At 41.0% G+C, this 25,135-nt stretch overlaps 2 protein-coding genes across 2 annotated transcripts in view; both read right to left on the minus strand.

Annotated features, from left to right (window-relative positions):
* Positions 1-25,135, minus strand: part of LOC114643707 (gastrula zinc finger protein XlCGF57.1-like) — a 116,107-nt gene that overhangs the window by 87,608 nt on the left and 3,364 nt on the right. The window lies entirely within an intron of this gene.
* On the minus strand, positions 1,912-21,819 carry LOC114643709 (gastrula zinc finger protein XlCGF57.1-like). The gene is made up of 3 exons (XM_051927467.1): positions 21,750-21,819; positions 13,499-14,112; positions 1,912-4,545 (listed from the first exon to the last, which is right to left on the minus strand). Exons 2-3 carry the CDS (start codon positions 14,100-14,102, stop codon positions 3,473-3,475), a joined length of 1,677 nt encoding a protein of 558 aa, XP_051783427.1. The 5' UTR covers positions 14,103-14,112; positions 21,750-21,819; the 3' UTR covers positions 1,912-3,472.

The raw sequence follows: 25,135 nt of genomic DNA on the forward strand, positions 1-25,135 counted from the left end.
AAGAAGAAGGATGCGTCACGCCTGGACAAACTGGTGAGGAAGGCAGGCTCTATTGTTGGCATAGAGCTGGACGGTCTGACATCCGTAGCAGAGCAACGGGCACTCAGCAGGCTCCTATCAATTATGGAGAATCCACTACATCCATTAAACAGTGTCATCTCCAGACAGAGGAGCAGTTTCAGCGACAGACTGCTGTCACTGTCCTGCTCCACTGACAGACTGAGAAGATCATTCCTCCCCCAAACTATGCGACTCTTCAATTCCACCAGAGGGGGTAAACGTTGAACATTATTCAAGTTATTGTCTGTTTTTTACCTGCATTTTTTATTACTCTTTAATTTAATATTTTTGCTGCTGGAATATGTGAATTTCCCCCTGGGATTAATAAAGTATCTATCTATCTATAGCCATTACTGGCATGTTCTGGCACACTTAATTCCAAAAATAAAAGCTTATTTAAAGATGCATACACCCTCTACTTTTAAGTGAATAAAAACACTCTAAAACCCCACTAAAATTTTCCTAATATTGTTCTTTGAATAGTATTTAGATATTCCTATAAAATCCAAATTGTTTGTCTCTGGGAAGTCTGGACCTTTGTAGGTTGTGGTGTCCAGGAATTTAACACTCTACACATCTCTAGTATATTTGATTTTGACGGGTGGGTAGGTAGGTAGGTAGGTAGGTAGGTAGGTAGGTAGGTAGGTAGGTAGGTAGGTAGGTAGGTAGGTAGGTAGGTAGATAGATAGATAGATAGTGAGTATTTAAGCCTTGAATGTCTTTGTCGTGTTCCCACGTCCCCCAGATGTCATCTAAATATCAGATATAATTGCTGGGTCGGAACACACATTTTGGAAACACTGTCTCTTCCCATTCTGCCATATAAATGTTAGCATAAGACGGAGCGAATCTTTTAACCATAGCGGCGCCTTTGATCTGTAGATAATGTTCAGAATTGAATTCGAAGTCATTCCTGGTCAGACTAAGCATTAATAAGTGTAATAAATCCCTGTCTGATCTGTTTGGGTCCAGGTATTTCTCGAACCATTTTTGGACTGCCTATTGTCCCCTATTCATCTCGATATTAGTATACAAGCAATCGATATCTATTGTGAACAAGAATGCATTTTCTGGGATTTTAAGCGATTTGACCTTGTTGATGAAGTCATACATGTCTTTTACGTAGCTCGGATGACGGGTTGAGAGTGGGATAAGAAAATAACCTATGTATTCGGCCACGTTGTACGATTCACTACCACAGTTCCGATACTATCGGTCTGCCCTTTGTGATTTTGTGAGGAATTGTCCACGTGTTGGGATCCTTGTAGATTTTCAGCAGTAAATAAAATTTCCTTTCTATAGATACTGGGGGATGCATTAGAAACTCCGCCTGTTTTTTATTGATGAGTTTGTTTTTGACCATTCCCTGTACGGTTTGCACCATTATTTGGGCTGTTTCTAGAAAAATCGGGTCGTCTAATTTTGGATAGTGTTTCATATTGTTTAGTTGTCTAAGCACCTCAAAAATCTAATCTTGCCTGCTCTGAATCACAATCTCACTGTCCTTATCCGCCGGTTTGATTATTATTTCAGTTTTATTTTGCAGTTCTCTCAGGGCCTCTCCCTCCGCTTTTGTTAGATTGTTTGGTGAATTGTGATTTTCATTTACTATTTCTTGGATCTGTCTTTTGCCCTTCTTGATTATCTCCGCTACTTCCAGCGGGACTTGTTCTATATTAGGCTGCCAATCTGATTTAAGGCGAAAAGGAGTCTTTTCTAAATCTGTCCCATTCTCAAAGAAAGTGGCTAATTTTAGTCTCCGGTGATAGTCAAAAATTTTCATTTTAATATTTTCCCTGTGGAAGCTAACCAGTGGGATGGGCACGAAGGTTAGCCCTTTTTGTAAAACTGAAATTTGATCGACCGTTAGACTTACATCGCTAGACAAATTTAGAATGTTGTTTTTAATTACCCCGTCTGCAGATGTAGAGGTCACGGGGGCAATTAGTTTAAATACTTGGTCCAATAGTTGAATATTTTTTGGCCGTTTCTGTCATCCAATGAATTTTATGCCTATTTGTTTTTAAATTCAGATGCCTGGATCGGAGGAATGTACGGGAAGTTCTGTTGAATAAATTTATTTGTGTCCACTAATTTGGTTCTATCGTGTCTAAGTCTTTTGAATAGTTTATTAAAGGAATGTAGATTTTAATGTTTGGAAAGGCTACATGAGCTGCCCTACACATTTTTTGCATTTATTTGGCTGTTGTTTCCCCTCACTTTATTTTGTTTATTATTGTAAATCCTCAAACCCACTTAATCCATTTCAAGCTTGTGGGAAGGCAGACCTTACCTATCCCGGCAGCATCAGATATTTTTGTTAATATTTTTAATGAAAGATCGAGAGGACAAACAGTAAAGACAACACATATTGCTTTTATTTAACAAGGGTGTCAATATTAGTGGAGGGCTGTCTTGTTTGAAAGCTGATGTGTTTGTTCAAACACTATAAGAATGATCTGCCATAAGGGGCTTCTTACAGCACTACTGCTTCCATTTGGACATATAAGCACCTCGATCATGGGAAAACTGCTATTTAAACAACATGTATTATTATAATAATTATTTGTGCAGTGCCATAACATGAATCAACCTTACTCCTAATTCATGGCTTCTTTTTATCCTGCCCTCCTTTTTCTCTTTTACTTTGGTTGCATGAACGGTACATAATAGTCACATTTTCCATTTGCTAAACCTTATTTAGCAAACTAATAAGAAAGGCAATCTTAAGCAGGCCTTAAAAGTTAAAGTGGGACGAATTTACTCTAGTCCTGTTTTCAACATACGGCATCCTTACCGACTATATCCATGACATTTTTGTTTGATTTTCTATTTCTTCACTCATAAGCGTTGACCTGGAATTCATTCTCTCTTTTACTGAACCCATTTACTCAGAGCCTATGCTGGGAACTTCAGGTGCAAAGTAGAAACAAACCCTGAACCACATGCCAGTCCACAACTTGGAATTCAGAAGTCAGATTGTTTCCTTGCCACACAATCTGTACACCTTCCTTCTGCTGTCATTTTGTCCGGGGTTGTGGTCCCATTGTCTCTTAGAAATTGGATGGTAGATTCTTTATGTGTGGTTGAGCATGCAGACTCTTAGTAATCAAAACAAAATATTATGACCGCTTCCAGTTCACCTCTTCAGAACATGAACTTAATGGTTTTGGATTCTGTGAACCACCTTGTTCACTGGCTAACATTTAATGTAGCCATGATGAAACTCTGGTAACTTGTTCTTGCTTCAGATCTTGGTCTACATTTGGTTGAAATAAGAGTACTGGCCATTGTCTTTTCAATCGTAGTCATGTATCTGTTTTGAGCATGTCCCGTTTACCTCTTAGGGATGAATATCTCCATGTGAGTTCATTTATGCTCCATCACAATAAGTGCAAACTATGCTTTTCGGTCATGATATTTTTTGTACTGCTTTTCGGTGAATTTCCATGTGTCTCTGAAGACTGCTTGAATGTGTGAATTGTTTGCCACAATCAGAACAGCAATGTGGTTTCTCTCCTGTGTGTGTTCTCATGTGTTTTTGAAGATGACCAACTTGTGTGAAACGTTTGCCACACTCACTGCAGCAATGTGGTTTCTCCCCAGTATGAATTCTTGTGTGTAATTTAAGACTGCTTACGTGTGAAAATCGTTTGCCGCATGCCAAACACCAATGTGGTCTCTCGCCTGTGTGAATTCTTGTGTGTGTCTTAAGACTGCTAATGGACGAAAACCCTTTACCACATTCAGAACAGCAGTATGTCTTCTTTAAGCTGTGAATTATTATGTGCTTTTGAAGAGAACGAAGTTGTGAGAATTGCTTGCCACATTCCGAACAGCAATGTGGCTTTTGTCCAGTGTGAACTGGTGCATGTGCTTTAAGGCGGCTGAGCTGTGAGAATTGTTTGCCACATTTAAAGCAGCAATGTGGCTTCTCCCCAGTGTGAATCAGTAAGTGTGTTTTAAGGCTGCTTTTGTGTGAAAATCGTTTGTCACAAGCTGAGCAGCAATATGGCTTCTCTCCGATGTGAATTCGAATGTGTGATTGAACATGCCCAAGTTGTGAAAATTGTTTACCACATTCAGGACAGGAATGCGGTTTCTCTCCAGTGTGAATTCTCTTATGTGCCTGAAGACTGCTTACAGATGAAAACTGCTTTCCACATTCAGAGCAGCAATATGGCTTCTCTCCAGTGTGAACTCTCATGTGAACCTGAAAACTGCTCAAACGTGAGAACTGTTTGCCACATACAGAACAGCAATTTAGATTCCCTCTAGAGTGAACTTTTGGGTCGCTTGGTAAACCGACTGTGCCAATTGCTGTTCGAATTCTCTTGAGGTTCTGTACACCCTCTACACTTGAGGGTTTCTTGTTGTAGGGCAAAGCTTTTGAGTTCTTACTTTTGGCCACAAATATTGACTCTTTTATATTTTCATGATGTTGAGTATCCAGTGCAAATGAAGAGCTCTCCTCTGGTAAATCTGCTTTAAAACAGAGAAGCATAATTAGTTTTGTCAAGGATGATGAAATAAAGAATAACTAATTAAACAAGACCTTCCACATGTGAAAAGAGAGATCAATCATATATGAAGTATTGCAATCAGCAAGAAATTTAAAACCACCCTGTAAGATGTCAAGCAAAATAACACCTTTTAGTGGCTAACTAAAAAGATTACAATATGCAAGCTTTTGAGGCAACTCAGGCCCCTTCTGATAAATTTTAACACCAGTTTAACTTCCCATTCATTTCTCTCTTGTTGTGTCTTGTTGTTGCCCATAAACACTGTGACTTTAAACCAATGCTAAAATTGAACACATTACAAAATGGTTTAATTAGAGACCAGAGTTTCATGACCAGATATGAGGATTGTTTATATCTCTCTGACTGACCCAGACAGTTTGACTACAGATCCGCATTATATGGAAAACTCATTGAAATCTTCAAAAGGCGTTGTTAGACAGTTATCTTTTCAAAAGATCTTGACTATACATTGTTCTCCTCTCATTTTAAAATTCAACAGCTACTTGAATCTTAGGCGAGACAGCTCTATTAATTTCCTACATTGAAGATGACTCACTTAAAGGTTTTCCAATGTTGCATCTGTCCGCTTGTCTACATAAACACAGGGAATTGCAGTTTCTGTATAACAAACTGCCTGAAGAAGGGGCCGGAGTTGCCTCGAATGTTTGTATATTGTAATCTTTTTAGTTAGCCAATAAAAGATATCATTTGGCCTGACTTTTCACTGCATCCACAATGGCTAACATGGTAAAACACTCCACCACTAAAACCATCCAGCAATAGGGGAAACTACACTCCTGAGCGGAAAGACAAGCACAGTCTCACTATAAACATTAATTTAAGCTGCAAGTTAGGATTTTAAGGGAAGTAATTTTATATTGTAGCTAAAATATTAATTAACATTGAAGTCGGCAGTATTCTCCATACACATCTTTCTCTTATAAAAGGAAATGTTGTGACGAAACATTCTCGGAGATAATTTCAAGTCCCGAGACAAGACTTTTTGCAAAGAGATTTGAAAAAAATCCCACCCTACTCTTAAACATTTACAACCATGCACACGGTACAATCATTTCTCATTCGTGTGAATGCTATTGTCAGACACAGTTCATGTGCCCTATGCTCTTATAAAAAATGATAATAAAGATTGCATGGGCGCTAACAAAAGGAAATTATTACTCTGTGAAATAACAGAACAGCAAAAAGAGATTGAGTATACTGACATAGCTGATATGACAGAAGTATGTAAATATTGTTCGGATTAAAAGTTTAAGTCGGAGACTTGTAGATCGCCTAATTTGTGTTGCCATCAGGAAAAAGTAGTGTTTCTTCCCAATGAAAAGGCATATCCATGATAATTAAAAGTTTTGTTGTTTGATGAAAGTGAAATCCACATACGCGAACTGCAGAGATGTGAAGTGGCTGGCGTGTAGCGCAGGCCGAGGGGGTTGACAAGCCAAGCCCCATAGTGTGAAAAAAAAATACATTGCTTAAAAACAGGAGATGAATTGTAATACGTCAATATATATTTTGGTGGACAACCAGAGCCCTTACCCGGACCAGTGAAGAGAGTATTCTCAGGACAGTTTCTTTCCCAGGCCAACAGAGGGCAGCCCCCTTGGTTTCCAGCTCAAACCTGCTATGCCCATGGCGACCGCCAGGGGGTAACTGGACTTTAACAAGGCCCTATTTGGCAGCACTTCAGCCACACCAGGAAGTAGCTCATTGGGCCCCTGGAGTTCTTCTGGGTGCCCTATAAAAAGGGGCCCATCCCCACCATTCGATGGCTAGAGTCGGGAAGAAGAGGACAAAGTGGAGATGGAGGCGGAAGGACTGTTGGAAAGAAGAGACTGTGTTGGGCTCTGTGAGCCTTGTTTGTGTTGGTGATTTGTGCACTGTAAATAAAAATAATTCTTTGCATTTATATAGCACTTTTCTCACCACTCAAAGTGCTCAGCAATTGCAGGTTAAGGGCCTTGCTCAAGGGCCTAACAGAGAAGAGTCCCTATTGGCATTTACGGGATTCGAACCGGCAACCTTCCAATTGCCAGTGCAGATCCCTCAGAGCCACCACTCTGCCTAACTGTGTGCTGGGTGCCAAACCTGTCTCCTGCCTGTCTGTGTTGGGCTTGACTTCACAATATATATATAAGTAAAATAGATGTTTGTCCAAAAACAGACTTTATTTGAAATTTAACTATAAAACTTAATGTGAACATCAAAAAACTAATTAACCTTTTTTTCTGCTCTCTTTAACCTTAAGAATGACTTAACCCTCAAACTGCCGGAACCGGTTATAGTCGTGCCGTCCATTCTTTGAGCTGCCAGCTCCTGACCACTGGCGTACCCTAGCGAATGATCAGCCTCACTGTCCCTGGGATTCAGCCACTGCACTAGACTGGCCTGCAAGCATTAGCGTTGGCCTCTGTGTGTGCTTGCATGCAGCCAGTTCAAGTGCAGTTGGCACGGTGATTTACTGAATTTTATCAATGGCGTCAGTTGCACACTGTACATATTGTTGCAGTAGTTGTTTGGGTTTTGTTTTTATAGCTTTTACAGTTCATTGGCAGTGTGTGAAATGATCAGTGTTGCTGTAATTGTGATGCTCTTTGCATGAAAAAAAAAAGTGTTCCATTAAAATTTGAATTTTTCTTGGTGAATTGTGACGTTTACTTAAAAAGTGCAGCAAAAAAGTATGTGGTGTCCGGGGGGTGCATTAACCCCCCCAAGCATGTGGTGGTTTATGGGTTACATTCTGTGTTTTTGACATGTATTGGTATTTCAAAACTATGCAGTCAGGAACTATATTAAAAAAATAAAAATGTACTGCCTATTGGTGATAAAATTGTACATGAGTAGAAATGCAACAAGAACCGATATTTCTGTACTAATTCGGTACCCAAGTTCAGAAAACGTAAAAGTATGAGACTTTTTACCACGTCTGTAAAACCAAGAAAGTCGGAACTGCACTCATGTGTGACTGCAGGTAAGCAAATTACTTTGGCATGAGAAAAATATGAGTAAAAAGTACATATGGTAAAAAAGAGAAAAAATGGCTTCAAGTTGTGGTGCTACAGCACCGCCTCAAAACATGTCAAATAGAGAAAGGAAATGCTTTGTGTTTGCACGAGACAACTTCAGTGCACAGGTACAAGAAACATTGTTACAAAAATAAACAAATTAACATAGAGTCTCACATTATTACCACTTTCACTCCTTTATAGGATTAATTTAGAAACAGATTTGTGCATGGTATGAGAGTGAAATAATGTCACCCATCAAATGAGGTGTAATCATTTAACTTGTATTGTCATGCATCAGTAAGAGGAGATGAAAAGGTAAGTCAAGTGAAGTCAAGTTAAGTTAAGTTGAGGAGCATGCACTGGTGCAGTGCGTTGCTGCACCCACTGCACGACAAAACAACTCGGGATCCTGGTTTGCAACCCCCCAGGTTAGACACACGGTCTAGTCCCACCCTCCGGAAATTACCCTCTATCTGCCGCAGCCAGGTGTGACGTGGGCGACCCCATGGTCTGGTCCAGCCAATCGGGTCCCCAACAGTGAGGATCTTACAAGCTGGATCCCCCTCGGGGAAACGCGCTACATGGCCGTAGTGCCGTAACTGACGCTCCCTCACAATGCAGGTAATGTGCCTCGTTCGGGACTCCATGAGCAACCGGTCATTCGACACAAAGTCAAACCAACAGTACCCAAGGATTTTCCGGAGAAACACAGTACCAAAGGAGTCCAGTCTTCGTCTCAGGTCACTGGATAGCGCCCATATCTCGCAACCATATAGCAAGACAGGAAGCACCAGGACTCTAAAGACTTGGATCTTTGTCCTTTAACATAGATATCGGGAGTGCCACACACCCCTTTCCAGCGAACTCATGACCCCCCGCCATGCTGTCCCAGTCCATCTACTGACTTCATAGGAAGAGTCATCAGAGACAAGAATGTCACTGCTGAGGTAAATAAACCTCTTGACAAGGTCCACACTCTCTCCGCAAACAGACACACTGCTGATGGCCGTGCCATTAAAGGGCTGGCTCTTGGTTTTTATCACAAACCCAGACACTCAGACTCCTCACTCAGTCTCCCGAGCGCCCCGATCACAGCCTCATCAGCAAAGTCAAAATCCGTGAATCTTTCTTCACCAACAGATGCCCCCCAGCCGCTGATCACCACGACCTTGCTCAACACCAAGTCCATACAAGCATTGAACAGAGTAGGATTAAAAACACACCGCTGACGAATCCCAGAATCAACTGGGAAAAATGCAGAGGTCCTGCCTCCACTCTTCACAGCACTCACATTACCTGTGTACAGGCCGGCCATGACATCCAGCAACCTCGAGGGGATCCCGCGAACCCTCAGGATGTCCCACAGGGCAGCTCAATCAACTGAGTCGAACACTTTGCGAAAATCAACAAAGGCTGCAAAGAAACTCTGCTGATATTCGCGTTTGCGCTCCATGAGAACCCTCAGTGCCAGGATGTGGTCGATGATAGACTTCTTAAGCGTAAAACCAGACTGTTCCGGTCGCTGGTAGGTGAGCAAGTGATCACGGATCCTATTGAGGATGACCTTAACAAGGACCTTACCCGGCAGCGAGAGCAGTGTTATCCCCCTGTAGTTGCTGCAATCTAAGAGATCAGCCTTCCCTTTCCAGATAGGGATGACAAGTCCCGTTTTCCAGTCAGTTGGGATGATGCCAGTCTCCCAAATGGAAGCAAAGATTGCTTGCAATGCCAAGAGGACAGCCTTACCACCAGCCTGTAGAAGTTCACCCTGGATACCACAGATCCCTGCAGCCTTTCCTTTAAACCCAGCTGGTTCACCACCTGTGCAAGCTCTGTGAGATTGGGTGGTCCTAGACACTCCTGATAAATAAAGGGAGACTTTGTATTTATTTTCTGTTTGTAATGAGCACTTTTACAACTATCCAAGTGTCTGTCCATTATCAGACCGCAGCTTGCAGTGAAATTGGCTTGTTTACAAAGATGATGACTTGAGTGGCTCCACTAATAATAAACAATAATTCATTACATTTATATAGCGCTTTTCTCAGTACTCAAAGCGCTATCCACACAGGGAGAAACCGGAAAGCGAACCCACAATCTTCCACAGTCTCCTTACTGCAAAGCAGCAGCACTACCACTGCGCCACCTGTGAGGACACAATTTCTTAATACCAAACTAAAATGTATTTAGTTTTTCAATGCTTCAAAGGACAAGGCACATCATCCCAATTAAAAGGACGTGCAATGTGTTAATGTGCAAAGAGGCATAATTGTCGAAACACGCAGTTTGCAGGACAAGCAAAACAGCATACCTCATTGCTAAATACAAATCTAGAAACAATGAGTTTCAAACCAGTTTTGTTAAAATTGACTTGCATGTATGGAATGTTTTAAGATTTTAATAAAATAAAATAGAAAAAAAAAAAAGAAACACTGCATTTGAGTCTGAATTAGTATAAACCGTAAGTAAAAGCACATTATATATCTTAACAGTACAATGAAGAACGTAATACTGCCTAATAGTTATAAATTTATTGCGTACAGGTAATGACAGCCCAACTAATTGTCCAATTCTTCATTTATACACAGGGTGGCGTACGGCCGGGACCATTGCTTGGCTAAGATGCCTACAGAGTGAAAGGACAAAGGGAGAGAGCATATTCAGGTATTCTGGGCATTTACCCCCTTCTGGGTTGCAGTGGTGCCTCGGAATACCACAGGGCTTCTTTGGGGTTGGAGTTTGGAGCATCCCTGCTGGGTTCCATGGGAGCCACTAGGGGGCATTGAAGGAAGGGCTGAGCTCTTTGGTGCAGCACTACCACCACACCCAGAAGAGCTGCTGGAAAAAGATCACCGGACATCAGGAGCACTTCCGGGTGCCCTATAAAAGGAGCTAACTGCCATTACTCTGGGAGCCAGAGTCGGGAGGTGGTGGATGAAGCTTGCCAGGAGGAGTGGAGGTGGATTGGGAGGAAGAGAAAGAGAGAAAGAAGAAGAAAAGAAGGTGTTTTGTGCAGTGTGTTTAGTGCTTTAACTGTGCTGTACAGATGGGAAGCAGGGGAAGGCATTTCCCACAAAGAAAATGAAAACAAATAAAAGTGTGTGTGCAGAACTCATGTCCTGCATCTGTCTGTGTCAGGTCTGCGCGGCAGGAGCACCCTCTGCAGGCCACAACAGCCTTGAGCTTTAACAAAGTGTGATAACTCACATAAGAAACCTTATAAACGGCAAAACAAAAGGCTGTTTAACAGGAGTTCTGAAATAAAGGATCAAAATAAAACTGGCACATTTGATTTCACACAGGAAGCTATAAAACTGGGACAAATGTCAAAAAGGAGAGACTGGCTTGGAAGATTAAAGTTCCTTGAGTTTCTGACATTTGAAATTTGAATTCATTTCACTCGTTCATTCAATATTACTGTTCAATACTATCTTTAATTCAGCTAATGATGCAAGTATAAAATTTGACAACAGCAAATGTTGCAGACCTAACAGAGTGGTTCACTGACAAAACAGAGATTAAAAGCATTCAGTCACAAAAAACAGCTTTAAAGAGTTGGTTTAAATGGAAATAGCCTGAATTATCTCAGAATTCACTTATTCAACAGTACACATATGACACGGTTTAAATTTTGATATTTAGTATGGATTTTGCACATTATTGTTCAGTTGCAGGACAGAAACTGTCAGAGAATACATTTAGATTGTGCTAAGATAAATCAAGTAGTCCATGACATATCATTCTTTATAAACCCTATGCTGAACTCTCCTCTAGATTAAACCCCCCCCCCCCCCAATTTTTGTTACTCTGGGGAGATCCCCACCAAAATCACAAATTAAAACTGAATGCTAATGATAATTGGGTAACAACTTGATGGATATTCCAGTATTTTAAAGCTGTTGTTACTGTTAGCATTTATATGTTTTATATTGTATTTCAGAAAGAGGCACAATGTTAACTTCAACAATGGAGGTACTTTCATAAAAAGCCATTGGAGGGAATTTTTCTTTTTGTTGTGGTATTGAAAGGTACAGAGTATCACAAAAATGTATTAGTATTGGTACTGAACAGAAAGATTCTGGTATTGTGACATCCCCATATACATTATATTATTTACACATATTATTTCTCACACACGTGCGATTGGGAGCTGCACTAACTCTCTTTCTCAATCTTCTACACACCATCCACGGGAAATCGTGCTAGGTCCTGGCACCAGTGAAAATGTCACTTCTGGTACCAGCACCATCTGCCCCATTCCCCCCCAAAACACACATCCCCACCCAAACACATCAAATCCGGTACCGGTGCCATAGATGACATCGCTCCATTTCTGAAGACGCCATCTTTTCATCTTACCATCAGTTCTGTTTTGAACTCAAACCTGTGAACATCACATCCAAATTAACCCTTTTTGCAGCCAAGGAACAATATACGGGTGGCTGCCCCAAACCTTTTCGATGTCTGTGGTCTGCTTTTGTGACAACATACACAAATACTGTACACACATATAGTGGATTTAATGAGTATTCAGACCCCTTTACTTTCTGCACAATTTCATTGTGTTGTACATTTAATTTTAAATGGATAAATTTGTCGTTTTAGCCCATCCATCTACACTAAATAACGAGTAATATCTAAGTCAAAAAAACGTGCTGTTAAGAGGTTTACAAATTTATTCAAAATTAAACACTGAAATCTCTCATTCATGTAAGTGTTCAGATCCTTAACTGAGTACTCTGTAGGAGCCCCATTGGCCCCGTTATATGTTTTCAATCTGTTTGGCTTTGAAATTTGCACGCAAATACTTTTTAAACTTACACTTTTGCTGTCAAATTTCAGTAAAAACAATATTTGGAATTAACTTTTCTTCAATATCGCATTGAATTTTGATTCCATGTTTGACTTACATCGTGACAACACAACGTGTAACTGCCCGAGATTGAATTTCATTTCTTTCTTTCTATTACATAAAACAACTTTTTCGAATGTTTGGCTTTGAGATTTGTTAATTGTCTTTGCAAAAGCTATTCTAACGGGAAACTGTAAACGTTTTAATACGAATGGCATATCAAATTCTCCTTTGGTGTCTAATGTTATCCCCTGAAGATGTACTACATTACCTTTCTTGTCATCTGTTAAAATTTTACATGTTAAAATTATTCTACCAATTTTCAATACAAGTAATCTTGTCCAACTGCATAGCCCATCACTCAAACGTAAATTACACAATAACATTACGATACATCCTTCTTTCAACAGTAATTCATGCAGAGGAAGACCAGACGGTGTTAACGGTTGTAGATAATCATCTGGATATTATAAGTTGATGTTTTCATCTTCCGCACCATCACCACCAACTGTTTCAGCAAAGTCTATTGATATGCATTTAACCAATTTGCCGTGTAACCGATCGACAATTTTCGCGTTAATTTGTTTGACTTCATCATTTCTCAGTGCTAGGATTTCCCATGTACTCATTTCTTTTGTTGAGAACCCTTCAAGATGAAATTCTTCAATAAGATTTGGACATAACACGTCTTCTTTTATTGGGAACTTAAAGTGACGAAAATGTAAAAATTTATAAGAGCTGAGAGGCAGGAAGAATGTCTGACAAAAGCATTCACACAAATGAGAGATGAGAGGGCCTTGGGTGTGGGCCATGAACCAGAAATGGTCAAGAGGAGGGCGGGACTCGAAAAAATCTCATGTCCAAAGTCTCGTCTCGTCTCAAGATTTTCTTTTATAATAGAGAGATGAGATTTATAGTCGGTTTCCTTTATCAAAACATCAAAATTTAAAAACTCTTGAACAGAATACTTACTGGGGCAGACTACATTAATCCTCAACATATGAACAAACCAATATTTTACTTTTAGATTTAGCACTTACGTTTCCCAGGCAGTGAAGCATATGATGCATGTTCATGGTCTTCTCTCCTGCAGCACATTTCTTGGATGAGCAGCTCATCGGACTCCAATATCTCAGGCTTGACATACACAGGATGTTGCTGAGAGAAGTGCTCAGTATGCACAATGGATGTTAAATCAGTCACTTCTTGTTTTACTGCTGGACACCTCTTTACCCCAGTATCACTCTTTGAAGACACATCTTCCTTGGGGTGACCTACAGTTTCATAGTTGTCCATCCTAAAGCAGGCAGTGTCTTTTTCAGAACTCTCCCTTTTAATGCTAACCACCTCCTGGTCAAAGTGCCCATCTTTAAAATCAGATGACCGCCATTCACAGTCCTCCTGTTTCACATACAGAGCATGCTCTGTAAACTGGAAAGATTCCTCTTCACATTGCTCTTCCTTAATCTGGAAAGTACTCTGTTCCATGGCACCTACTATATGCAAGACAATGTTGAATGAGGACGTGTCCTCGTCACCTGGGCTACTGCTCTCTTCAGAGATGTCCTCTTCGCATTTACAGTTCTGCAATGAGGCTGCCTTAGATCTCAGACTGGAACTGTTTTCTACTGAAGAGGAGTTCATTTTGTCATCTCTGGAGATAAAAAAAAAACATTGTAATGCCTTGTTACACTTGAGCTGTTTTCATATTAAATTAAGAAATAGAATTGGCATTTTCAATACGTCTTATTTAACACTCTTTCCAATATATAATCTATTTATATGGCTGACACCTTTATCCAAAGCGAATTACAACAATTGAGATACAATTGGTTACAGTTCATTTTCCATTTGGAGTACAGGCAGGTGAAGTGACTTGCTCAGGGTTACACAGTGTCAATGGTGGGATTTGAACCCACAACTTCAGGGTATGAAGTCTAAATCCTTACCCATCGTGACGAACTGCCTACCTATTGGCAGTTAAACTACCACACCTACTGCCACCTTCCCTTTATATTATAGCTGTCCACTTCCCAGTTTTATTCCCTCTCACTTTGGTATGGGTACCATAATCAAGCACTTAGCTGTAGCTGTACAAAGACCTTATGTTTCTGAACTGGAGTTAAAGTCCTTGATTACTAGGTGAGTTTCTTTTTTTAAGAACATTCAAATACCTTATTGTGTTACTCCACATTTTACAAGAAGAATCTTTAGAACTCCAAACACACACTCTTTTATTGACACATATAATAACCATTTCAGACAAATATTTTTGTGAACTAAAGTGCCACAGACATTACTAGATCTGTTAGTTTTCTTTGTTCTCTGCCCTGTCCCCTTTATGTAGCACCTAAGGGGGGTAAGGCCACCCACTGATGCAGATGGACGACTGTCCCAGCTGTATGAAAGGACAAGAAGCAAACACACTGCAGTTTTAGTATTACGATTCTTCTTTGCTTTTCAAAGGAAAACCTGTTTCTGTTTTCATGTTTGTTCTTGCCTTTTTATTAATTTCTTAGAGTAATAGGGGGCTTCGTCCCCTGCTTGCTTCGCTCACCAACCCCGCTGCCTACGACTTCGCATCTCTGTCTCTCGTGTATGTGGATTTCACTTTCACCAAACAACAAATCTTTTAATTCATTAATCTTCATTGGGAAGAAACACTACTTTTCCCTGATGATAACACGAATGAGATGATCTACATAAGCTTTTGTCTCGTGGGCCTTGAAATTTTCTCTCATGGGATTTCACTTTCACCAAACAACAAATCTTTTCATTCTTGCAGATACACCTCTTCTTTGGGAAGTTTTTTTTCTACTTTTTTTTTTCCCTGATGGAAACACGAATTAGATGATCTACAAGTTTCCAACTTAAAGTTTAATCCCGAGCAATATATTTGATCACTTTTATCTGTTCTGTTATTTCACCAAGTAATAATTTCTATTTGTTTGCGCTAATGCAATCTTTACTATCCTTTTTTTGAGACTTTTCGTACTTCCATTATCTCTAACCTGCTCTGCATGTGTACCGCTCCAAAGTTTTTGATTTCTTTACGAAGTTCTACTTTGTCATCTACTCTTTGTCTTTTATTTCCAGTCCCAAGCGTGGTCAAATATCTTGGTACAAAGTCTCGTCTCGCAGGACGTGAAAGTGTCTCTCTGAGAAAATCACATCTCGTCTCCTTCCAAGATTTTTTTTATAATAGAGAGATTAACAATAAATAATGACAAATTAATTACTTACCATTTTTTGGACCCAAACTGGCCGTAAGCGTGCCTTTTGAGTTTGGGGCCAGACTGACAGTGGGGAGGTCCACTCTTTTGGCGTCAGCCCTGAATGAAGTTCGGTTCTGGCTTTGTGTTTTTTTTAAGACGGAGGCCTGTAGCTCTTCTTTCACAAATTTCTGTGAGTGTATCACAACACTAAACACCACAGACTCAAGCAAGCACCAGATAATAAGCTCCCCTCTATGTACAGTTAGGTCCATAAATATTTAGACAGAGACAACTTTTTTCTAATTTTGGTTCTGTACATTACCATAATGAATTTTAAATGAAACAACTCAGATGCAGTTGAAGTGCAGACTTTCAGCTTTAATTCAGTGGGGTGAACAAAACGATTGCATAAAAATGTGAGGCAACTAAAACACTTTTTGAACACAATCCCTTCATTTCAGGGGCTCAAAAGTAATTGGACAATTGACTCAAAGGCTATTTCATGGGCAGGTGTGGGCAAGTCCGTCGTTATGTCATTATCAATTAAGCAGATAAAAGGCCTGGAGTTGATTTGAGGTGTGGTGCTTGCATGTGGAAGATTTTGCTGTGAACAGACAACATGCAGTCAAAGGAGCTCTCCATGGAGGTGAAAGAAGCCATCCTTAAGCTGCGAAAACAGAAAAAACCCATCCGAGAAATTGCTACAATGTTACGAGTGGCAAAATCTACAGTTTGGAATATCCTGAGAAAGAAAGCAAGCACTGGTGAACTCAGCAACACAAAGACCTGGATGTCCATGGAAGACAACAGTGGGGGATGATCGCAGAATCATTTCCATGGTGAAGAGAAACCCCTTCACAACAGCCAACCAAGTGAACAGCACTCTCCAGGGGGGGTAGGCATATCGATATCCAAGTCTACCATAAAGAGAAGACTGTATGAAAGTAAATACAGAGGGTGCACTGCAAGGTGCAAGCCACTCATAAGCCTCAAGAATAGAAAAGCTAGATTGGACTTTGCTAAAGAACATCTAAAAAAGCCAGCACGGTTCTGGAAAAACATTCTTTGGACAGATGAAACCAAGATCAACCTCTACCAGAATGATGGCAAGAAAAAAGTATGGAGAAGGCATGGAACAGCTCATTATCCAAAGCATTCCACATCATCTGTAAAACACGGTGGAGGCAGTGTGATGGCTTGGGCGTGCATGGCTGCCAGTGGCACTGGGACACTAGTGTTTATTGATGATGTGACACAGGACAGAAGCAGCCGAATTAATTCTGAGGTGTTCAGAGACATACTGTCTGCTCAAATCCAGCTTAATGCAAGCAAATTGATTGGGCGGCATTTCATGATACAGATGGACAATGACCCAAAACATACAGCCAAGAGTTTATTAAAGCAAAGAAGTGGAAAATTCCTGAATGGCCAAGTCAGTCACCTGATCTTAACCCAATTGAGCATGCATTTCACTTGTTGAAGACTAAACTTCAGACAGAAAGGCCCACTGTGATTCTGGGAAATGTGAACTCAATCTCAAATAAGATTGATGAACTGGCTGCGCTGGTGAAAAATGTCAGAACCTACAGAGAATGCAGTTTGTTGTGCTTTTGCGAAACGTGGCTAACTACCACCAAACCAGATGCTAACATGGAACTACCCGGGTTTAGCACATTTAGAGCGGAACATAGATGCAAGTACCTGCGGGAAGCACAAAGGAGGAGGACTCGCTCTCTATGTTAATACACGGTAGTGTAACTCTGGAAATGTTAAAGTCAAAGTCTCCACTTGCTGCAGGGACATCGAACTGTTGGCCGTAAGTTTGCGACACTATTACTTGCCCAGAGAGTTTGGACATGTCATTGTTCTTATTGTATACATCCTTCCTCAGGCAGACATGGAGACAGCGAGTGACATCATCCATTCTGCTGTTGCTAAGTTACAAATGCAGCACCCTGAGGCGCTTGTGCTAATTGCTGGAGACTTTAACCATGTGACGCTGGACAAAACATTACCTGCCTTCTCCCAGTATGTGGACTGTAACACCCGGGGAAATAAGACTATTGATTTACTGTATGCAAACGTTAAAGACGCATACAGCGCCACCCCGCTGCCTGCGCTTGGGAAAGCAGATCATAACCTGGTTCTGCTTCAGCCTCAGTACAAACCAAGAGTGAGGGTTCTACCTACAACCACACGATCATTCAGGAAGTGGTCCCCGGAGGCAAAGAAGGCTCTAAGAGAATGCTTTGGAACTACAGACTGGGATATCCTGCAGGGATCACATAATGAGAACATTGAGGAGGTTGTTGACTGCACTACTGACTACATCAACTTCTGTATGGACACTTTAGTTCCAGTAAGAACTGTACGCTGCTATGCTAACAACAAGCCATGGATTACAAGTGACATCAAGGGCCTTTTGAACCAGAAGAAAAGGGCTTTTAAAAGCGGTAATCAGCATGAGCTCAAGCGCCTTCAGAATGAACTCCGAGACCAGCTCAGGGCGGTGAAGGAGCAATACAAGAGAAAGCTGGAACAGAAGTTGCAGAATAACAGCATGAAGGAAGTGTGGGATGGGATGAAGATCTTCACTGGCTGCAGCTCGAAGCGGGGTGCCACCATCGAGAGAGACGTGAAGAGAGCAAACCAAATGAACAACTTCTTTAACAGGTTTGACCACCCTAACCCACTCTCACTCTCACCTCGGAGTACTGCACCCTCCACACATCGTTCTGCTGATACCAGCATAGGAGAGACATCCCTACCCATAGTTACAACAGCACAGGTGAGCAAAGAGCTGAGGAGACTTCGTGCCAGCAAAACAGCGAGTCCAGATGGAGTATCGCCACGACTGCTGAAGGTCTGTTTATCGGAGCTGGGTGTCCTCTACAGCGCATCTTCAACATTAGCCTGGAACAGGGAAGAGTCCCGAGGCTCTGGAAAACATTTTACATCACCCCAGTCCCAAAGGTATCACGTCCCAGTGAGCTGAATGACTTCCGGCCTGTTGCTCTGACATCATATGTGATGAAGACCATGGAGAGGCTGCTGCTTCACCACCTGAGGCCACAGGTTCAACACGCCTTCGACCCTCTGCAGTTTGCATATCAGGAGAAGGTAGGAGCGGAGGATGCCATCATCTATATGCTACACCGATCCCTCTCCCACTTGGACAGAGGCAGAGGTGCTGTAAGAATTATGTTTCTGGACTTCTCTAGCGCCTTCAACACAATCCAACCTCTGCTCCTTAGGGACAAGCTGACAGAGATGGGAGTAGATTCATACCTGGTGGCATGGATCGTGGACTATCTTACAAACAGACCTCAGTATGTGTGTCTCGGAAACTGCACGTCTGACATTATGGTCAGCAACACAGGAGCGCCACAGGAGACTGTACTTTCTCTGGTCCTGTTCAACCTATATACAGTACATCGGACTTCCAATACAACTCGGAGTCCTGCCACGTGCAAAAGTTCGCTGATGACACTGCTATCGTGGGCTGCATCAGGAGTGGGCTGGAGGAGGAGTATAGGGACCTAATCAATAACTTTGTTAAATGGTGCGACTCAAACTACCTACACCTGAACACCAGCAAAACCAAGGAGCTGGTGGTGGATTTTAGGAGGCCCAGACCCCTCATTGACCCCGTGATCATCAGAGGTGACTGTGTGCAGATGGTGCAGACCTATAAATACCTGGGAGTGCAGCTGGATGATAAATTAGACTGGACTGCCAATACTGATGCGCTGTGCAAGAAAGGACAGAGCCGGTTATACTTCCTTAGAAGGCTGGCATCCTTCAACATCTGCAATTCGATGCTGCAGATGTTCTATCAGACGGTTGTGGCAAGCACCCTATTCTACGCGGTGGTGTGCTGGGGAGGCAGCATTAAAAAGAAAGATGCCTCACGCTTGGACAAACTGGTGAGGAAGGCAGGCTCTACTGTTGGCATGAAGCTGGAGAGTTTAACATCTGTGGCAGAGCGACGGGTGCTAAGCAGGCTCCTATCAATTATGGAGAATCCACTGCATCCACTGAACAGGATCATCTCCAGACAGAGGAGATCGTTCCTCCCCCAAACTATGCGACTCTTCAATTCTACCCAGGGGGGGGTGTGGGGGGGTAAACGTTAACATTATACAAAGTTATTGTCTGTTTTTACCTGCATTATTATCAATCTTTAATTTAATATTGTTTTTTTTGTATCAGTATGCTGCTGCTGGAGAATGTGAATTTCCCCTTGGGATTAATAAAGTATCTATCTATCTATCAATCAAACAAACAGCAACTGAAAGCCGCTGCAGTAAAGGCCTGGCAGAGCATTAAAAAGAAGGAAACCCAGCATCTGGTGATGTCCATGAGTTCAAGACTTCAGGCTGTCATTGCCAGCAAAAGGTTTTCAACCAAGTATTAGAAATGAACATTTTATTTCCAGTTATTTAATTTATGCAATTACTTTTGAGCCCCTGAAATGAAGGGATTGTGTTAAAAAATATTTTAGTTGCCTCACATTTTTATGCAATCGTTTTGTTCACCCCACTGAATTAAAGCTGAAAGTCTGCACTTCAACTGCATCTGAGTTGTTTCATTTAAAATTCATTGTGGTAATGTACAGAACCAAAATTAGAAAAAAGTTGTCTCTGTCCAAATATGTATGGACCTAACCGTAAATAAGCGTTTTTACTAATGCAGACCTTACAAAAAACTGTTTAGGCAAAGGAAAGATATTGGTTAAGTCTTTACTTAAAAGTTAAAAAAGCCAGTTGTTTTCTGAAGACACAAATTCCATTTATGACTTGTAGAAAGACAGAAATTGACTCTGGATGTGAGGCCAGTCCATCAAGGGGCCCACACACTCAGATTGACCCAACTGATAGATACCAGTCAGCCCATCCTGCACATCTTTCTGATTCCACATAAAGAAGAACAGGCCAAGATTGGAGAACGTAATTCTGAAACTGTAAATCGGCAGCAGTGATTGCTGTGCCACTGTCAAACTTCTGGGACAAAAACATGAATGTATTTAATGAAAATTAGGATCACGGTGGAGCCATCAAGCAGTACCATTAACTATGGGCTTAATATGCAATTCTTGGGCTAATAACATTTGTGGTCACCATGGGGAATACCTGAGCTATAAAAACCCCAGGCAAAACTTTCCACCAGAGTTCCTGGTTGAAATCAGTTTCTTTTACACAAATACTTGATATAGACTTCCCTTGAAATTGGAATTGCAAACAACACTAGAAATTCCTTCCCTTTATCTTTCTTTCTTTTTTCCTTCCCCTTGTTTCACTCCTTTCCATTCCACTCCACCTCAGGGATTGTCTGCTGTCTCTGAGTGAACAGGAGTAGCACCTCGTATGCCAGACCTACAAAGTACATCAAGAGGCACAACAGTATGCGGAGGAGGTGCTTTCTTGTCACGCGAACCCCATTATGGACATTGACACTTATTCTGAAAAGTAACACCACAGCTTCCAGGTGCGTTGTGCATCGGGACTACAATACCCAGGTTGCCTTACTGCCATGCATATGGGTGCTCCAGCACCAGCATGCTGCCACCTGACAGCTTTGGGGAGCATGATGGTCCTCGCTGCTCCGTATGACGTTACGAGTAACTGATTTCACATGAAAACTGATTTGACATAACACAAGTGAAATTTCCAATCAACTGCACCGTGCAGCGTTAGCGATAACCTGACCTGTGACTTCTGAATTCGGCGGGGCTGTGACGGTGAGGTGTACGCCTGTCACCTCAGTAATTCTGCGATTACTCCCCGGCACTACAGTGTCCGCGCGCCCATTCCTGTCAACGTCTATCATCTCAATGACGGACGCTCGCCACACCCGTAACTGGATACCCACCCCTCGTCCATTTCTCTCCACTCCTCCGTTATTCCTTATTTAAAATCCCACTACTCTGTTACCATCACCAGGACAGCAATCTGCAATTGAATCGTTCGCCGTGTGCCGTAATTCCACCTCTACCTCTGCGCACGACACTCTCTTACAAAGAACCTACTTTTCACAGTTGCCTCTTTCCACCCAAGCGCTTCGCCTCTCTCCTCACCTGGACGGCCGCCTCTTACTGCTTCTTGTTTTCTTCTCTCTCTGGACTGCTTACCTTTCCTTGTTCTTTTGAAAGTTATTGATAGATTCCTCCTCTATGACACCGTCACTGCCAACTTCAGTTTGGAGGACTTACGATCTGGCAGATGTTCTTTAAAATTTATATAATGCACTTTCGTCTTCTACAAGCAGAACATATAATACCATGTCGAAAACTTTTCAATATCGATATTCCCAATAAAAGAACATTTTATTGATAAATTTAGAAAGCCCATATTTTTCAACTTGTCACTTTAAGAATGTACTAATCATTTCTGTACAATGTTATGTCTGTTTCTTTGACTGTTCACGTACATTTAGACAACTTTTCAGCTATTGGGACCAAAGTTTGTAAAGCGACTTTCTACGAGCCTACTTCTAAATTCGGTTCGCTGGAAGACTACCACCATCATTGTACAAATCCAAATCTAATAAAAAAATCATTACATTAATCTATACCACCCAAAAAAAAAAAAAAAAAAAAAACTATAATCTGTGCCGCTCGAAGACCATTTGGAGCCCTAGGTGGGGTGGACGGACATCGCCCCTCGTTGACCGGTATTATTAAACTTCGACGACCATCGGTGTGTATCCCGCGGACTTGGAGCGCGCACTCCTTGTACGCGCGCACTTTTATTTTAATAAACTGCGCCCATCGCGTAACAGCGCCCACTCAGTATCATCAAAGTTCAACGATCTTTGGGTCCCCCCGGTCTGGAGCGCGAGCGCCCTTAAACTTTTATAAACGGCTCCGCTCAGATGATGGAGCCCTAGGGGGTTGTCTAATGGATTGTCTGTAATATGCAATAAATTGTTAAAATAATGATAATAAATGGACAAATACATGTGAATTTACAATTAAGCAGTTTATTTAGCTGTCTGTTTCAATTAATTGTTTCAAGGTACAAGACTATTTTATAAATACTTGTTGCACTGCCATAAAACACATAACGGTACAAGGGAACGCCACTTTGCTGCAAACCTGCAAATTCTTCCTTATAATAATAATAATAATAATAATAATAATAATTCATTACATTTATATAGCGCTTTTCTCAATACTCACCCTCATATATCTGCATTGTGAGCAACAAAAATTTAATGATTGTTAGCAAAATATTGTTCCAGTGTGTTCTGAATGTTTTCGGTTATGGGATCTGACTTAGTTCGCTTCCCGGGTTCTCCCAGTGTCTGTGTGGGTTTCCTCTGGGCGCTCCAGTTTCCTCCCACAGTCCAAAGATATGCAGGTTGGATGGATTGGCGATTCTAAATTGGCCCTAGTGTGTGCTTGGTGTGTGGGTGTGTTTATGTGTGTCCTGCGGTGGGTTGGCACCCTGCCCGGGATTGGTTCCTGCCTTGTGCCCTGTGTTGGCTGGGATTGGCTCCGGCAGACCCCCATGACCCTGTGATTGGATTCAGCGGGTTGGAAAATGGATGGATGGATGGATCTGACTTATGCTGTTATTTTTGATATATTAGTGAAACTACTGCACACCCTGTATCAGAAAAGCAACCTTCCTTCATTCCGGAAAACATGAACAACATTTTGTGAGCCTCCATTGATTCTAAGATTAGTGTATTTGTCTATTGATATTATTCTAAATATTTTAGTGTTAACTGATGTTGTTCATTTGATACAGGTAAATGAACTGCATGTGGTAGGTATATTATAAGTTAAAAGTTATTGCTTGAGTTGGTTTGATTTGATTTAATTGTTATATGCAAATTAAAAAAAGGATGAAACTGTTCAATTTAATACCAATAAAAATATAATAATAAATTGTTGAGTGTGTTAGTTTAACTGAGACAACCCGTACACTGGTCTGTGCTCCTGACTCTTTTTTTGACAGTTAAATAACCATTAAATTGTGACAGTTTTTTTACTGTCTACTCTGCTCATACAGACAGAATGATATGCATCTGGGCCACCCAATGGATTGATGCCTGTGGACATTTCAGAGGCAGTATAGAACTGATCTGCAATTATCTGCCATAAACGATAGGCACTCAACATACAGTAAGTCTGTGGTTATAACAAAACATCTAAGTGACAGATGCCATTGGAGTTTTGTAATACATACATGTATATATGAGTTTGAGCAATGTGTCACATGTTGGCAGAACTGATGCATTAATAAGGAATTAACAGTCACTCCTCACAATCTGTTTTATTTATGATATATAAGTTCAAGTTTATTATTATGTGTCTACAGTCTAGGTCAGATTAAGACCACCATGGGCTACAAGATGTTGAAGGTCAAAAGGGCCCTCCTGACCTCACCTCACCTCCTCCTAAAAAGGCATCCCATTTAGACACCGGCATACACTCACACAGCTATCTCTTATAAACACCCATCAAATCCTCAATGATTCCACATGCCCACTACACTGTAAAAATTCATTTCAGCTATGGGGCACTAAACAGATGCTTACAAAGTCAAATACAACTACCAGATTTAAGAGATCATTTGGTCCCTCAGCAATTAGGCTGTGTAATGAAAACAGGTAATGGGAATAATGGGAATTCATATAAGCCACTCTCAAGATAGGTGTAAAGTGTTTTAGTGTATTTGCATATGTACAGTATGTTAGGTATGCTTATTGGGGTTCGCGTAAAAGTGGTTACTTATACTGAATTTCTCTTTCCTGCCTTTTTACTAAATAAATATATATATATATATATATATATATATATATATATATATATATATATATATATATATATATATATATATATAAAATCCAATGTGTGCCTGTCTGTATGTATATCTGTCTGCTTTTTACGAGAGAACTACTTAACGGATTTAGATCGGGTTTTTTTCTATAATTTGCTTGAACATTCCAGTTGATTTTGTGACTTCTCTCATTTTGCCATGTATCATAGTTCGCTTGCGGTACCGGTTTATTTGTGCAAATCCGAGATACACGCAGCGGGCCAAGGGGAGGGGCCTTCCTCACTCACTCGCTAGCTTCGGGGCATGTGCCTTAACTCCGCTTACCTAGTGAACGAGAGGACAATTGAATTCAACTTTGTTTGATATTCAAAATAAAGTGTTACTTAGGTCTTGATGAGTGTGAATCCAGATATTCTCTTAAGTGTATGCCAAATTGAAAAGATAGACTGCAGATTGAGGATCGTGATTTTGTGTTAAAAGGATCGTGATATGATTTTTTAGAAAGATCGCCCACCCCTATAATTTGACTAATCAAGTTTTCCTATTTATGTAGGATTCATTAACCCTTTGGCGAGCTACTTGGAATGGGGTTGCGAGCGATGTGTTAGGGACCCTTGCTCTAGGGTATTGACTGTAGTTTGATGAGGGGAAAAATTAATTTAAATGACTTTAA

This window comes from Erpetoichthys calabaricus, chromosome 5 (assembly GCF_900747795.2).
Source record: "Erpetoichthys calabaricus chromosome 5, fErpCal1.3, whole genome shotgun sequence".
NCBI classification, from domain to species: domain Eukaryota; kingdom Metazoa; phylum Chordata; class Cladistia; order Polypteriformes; family Polypteridae; genus Erpetoichthys; species Erpetoichthys calabaricus.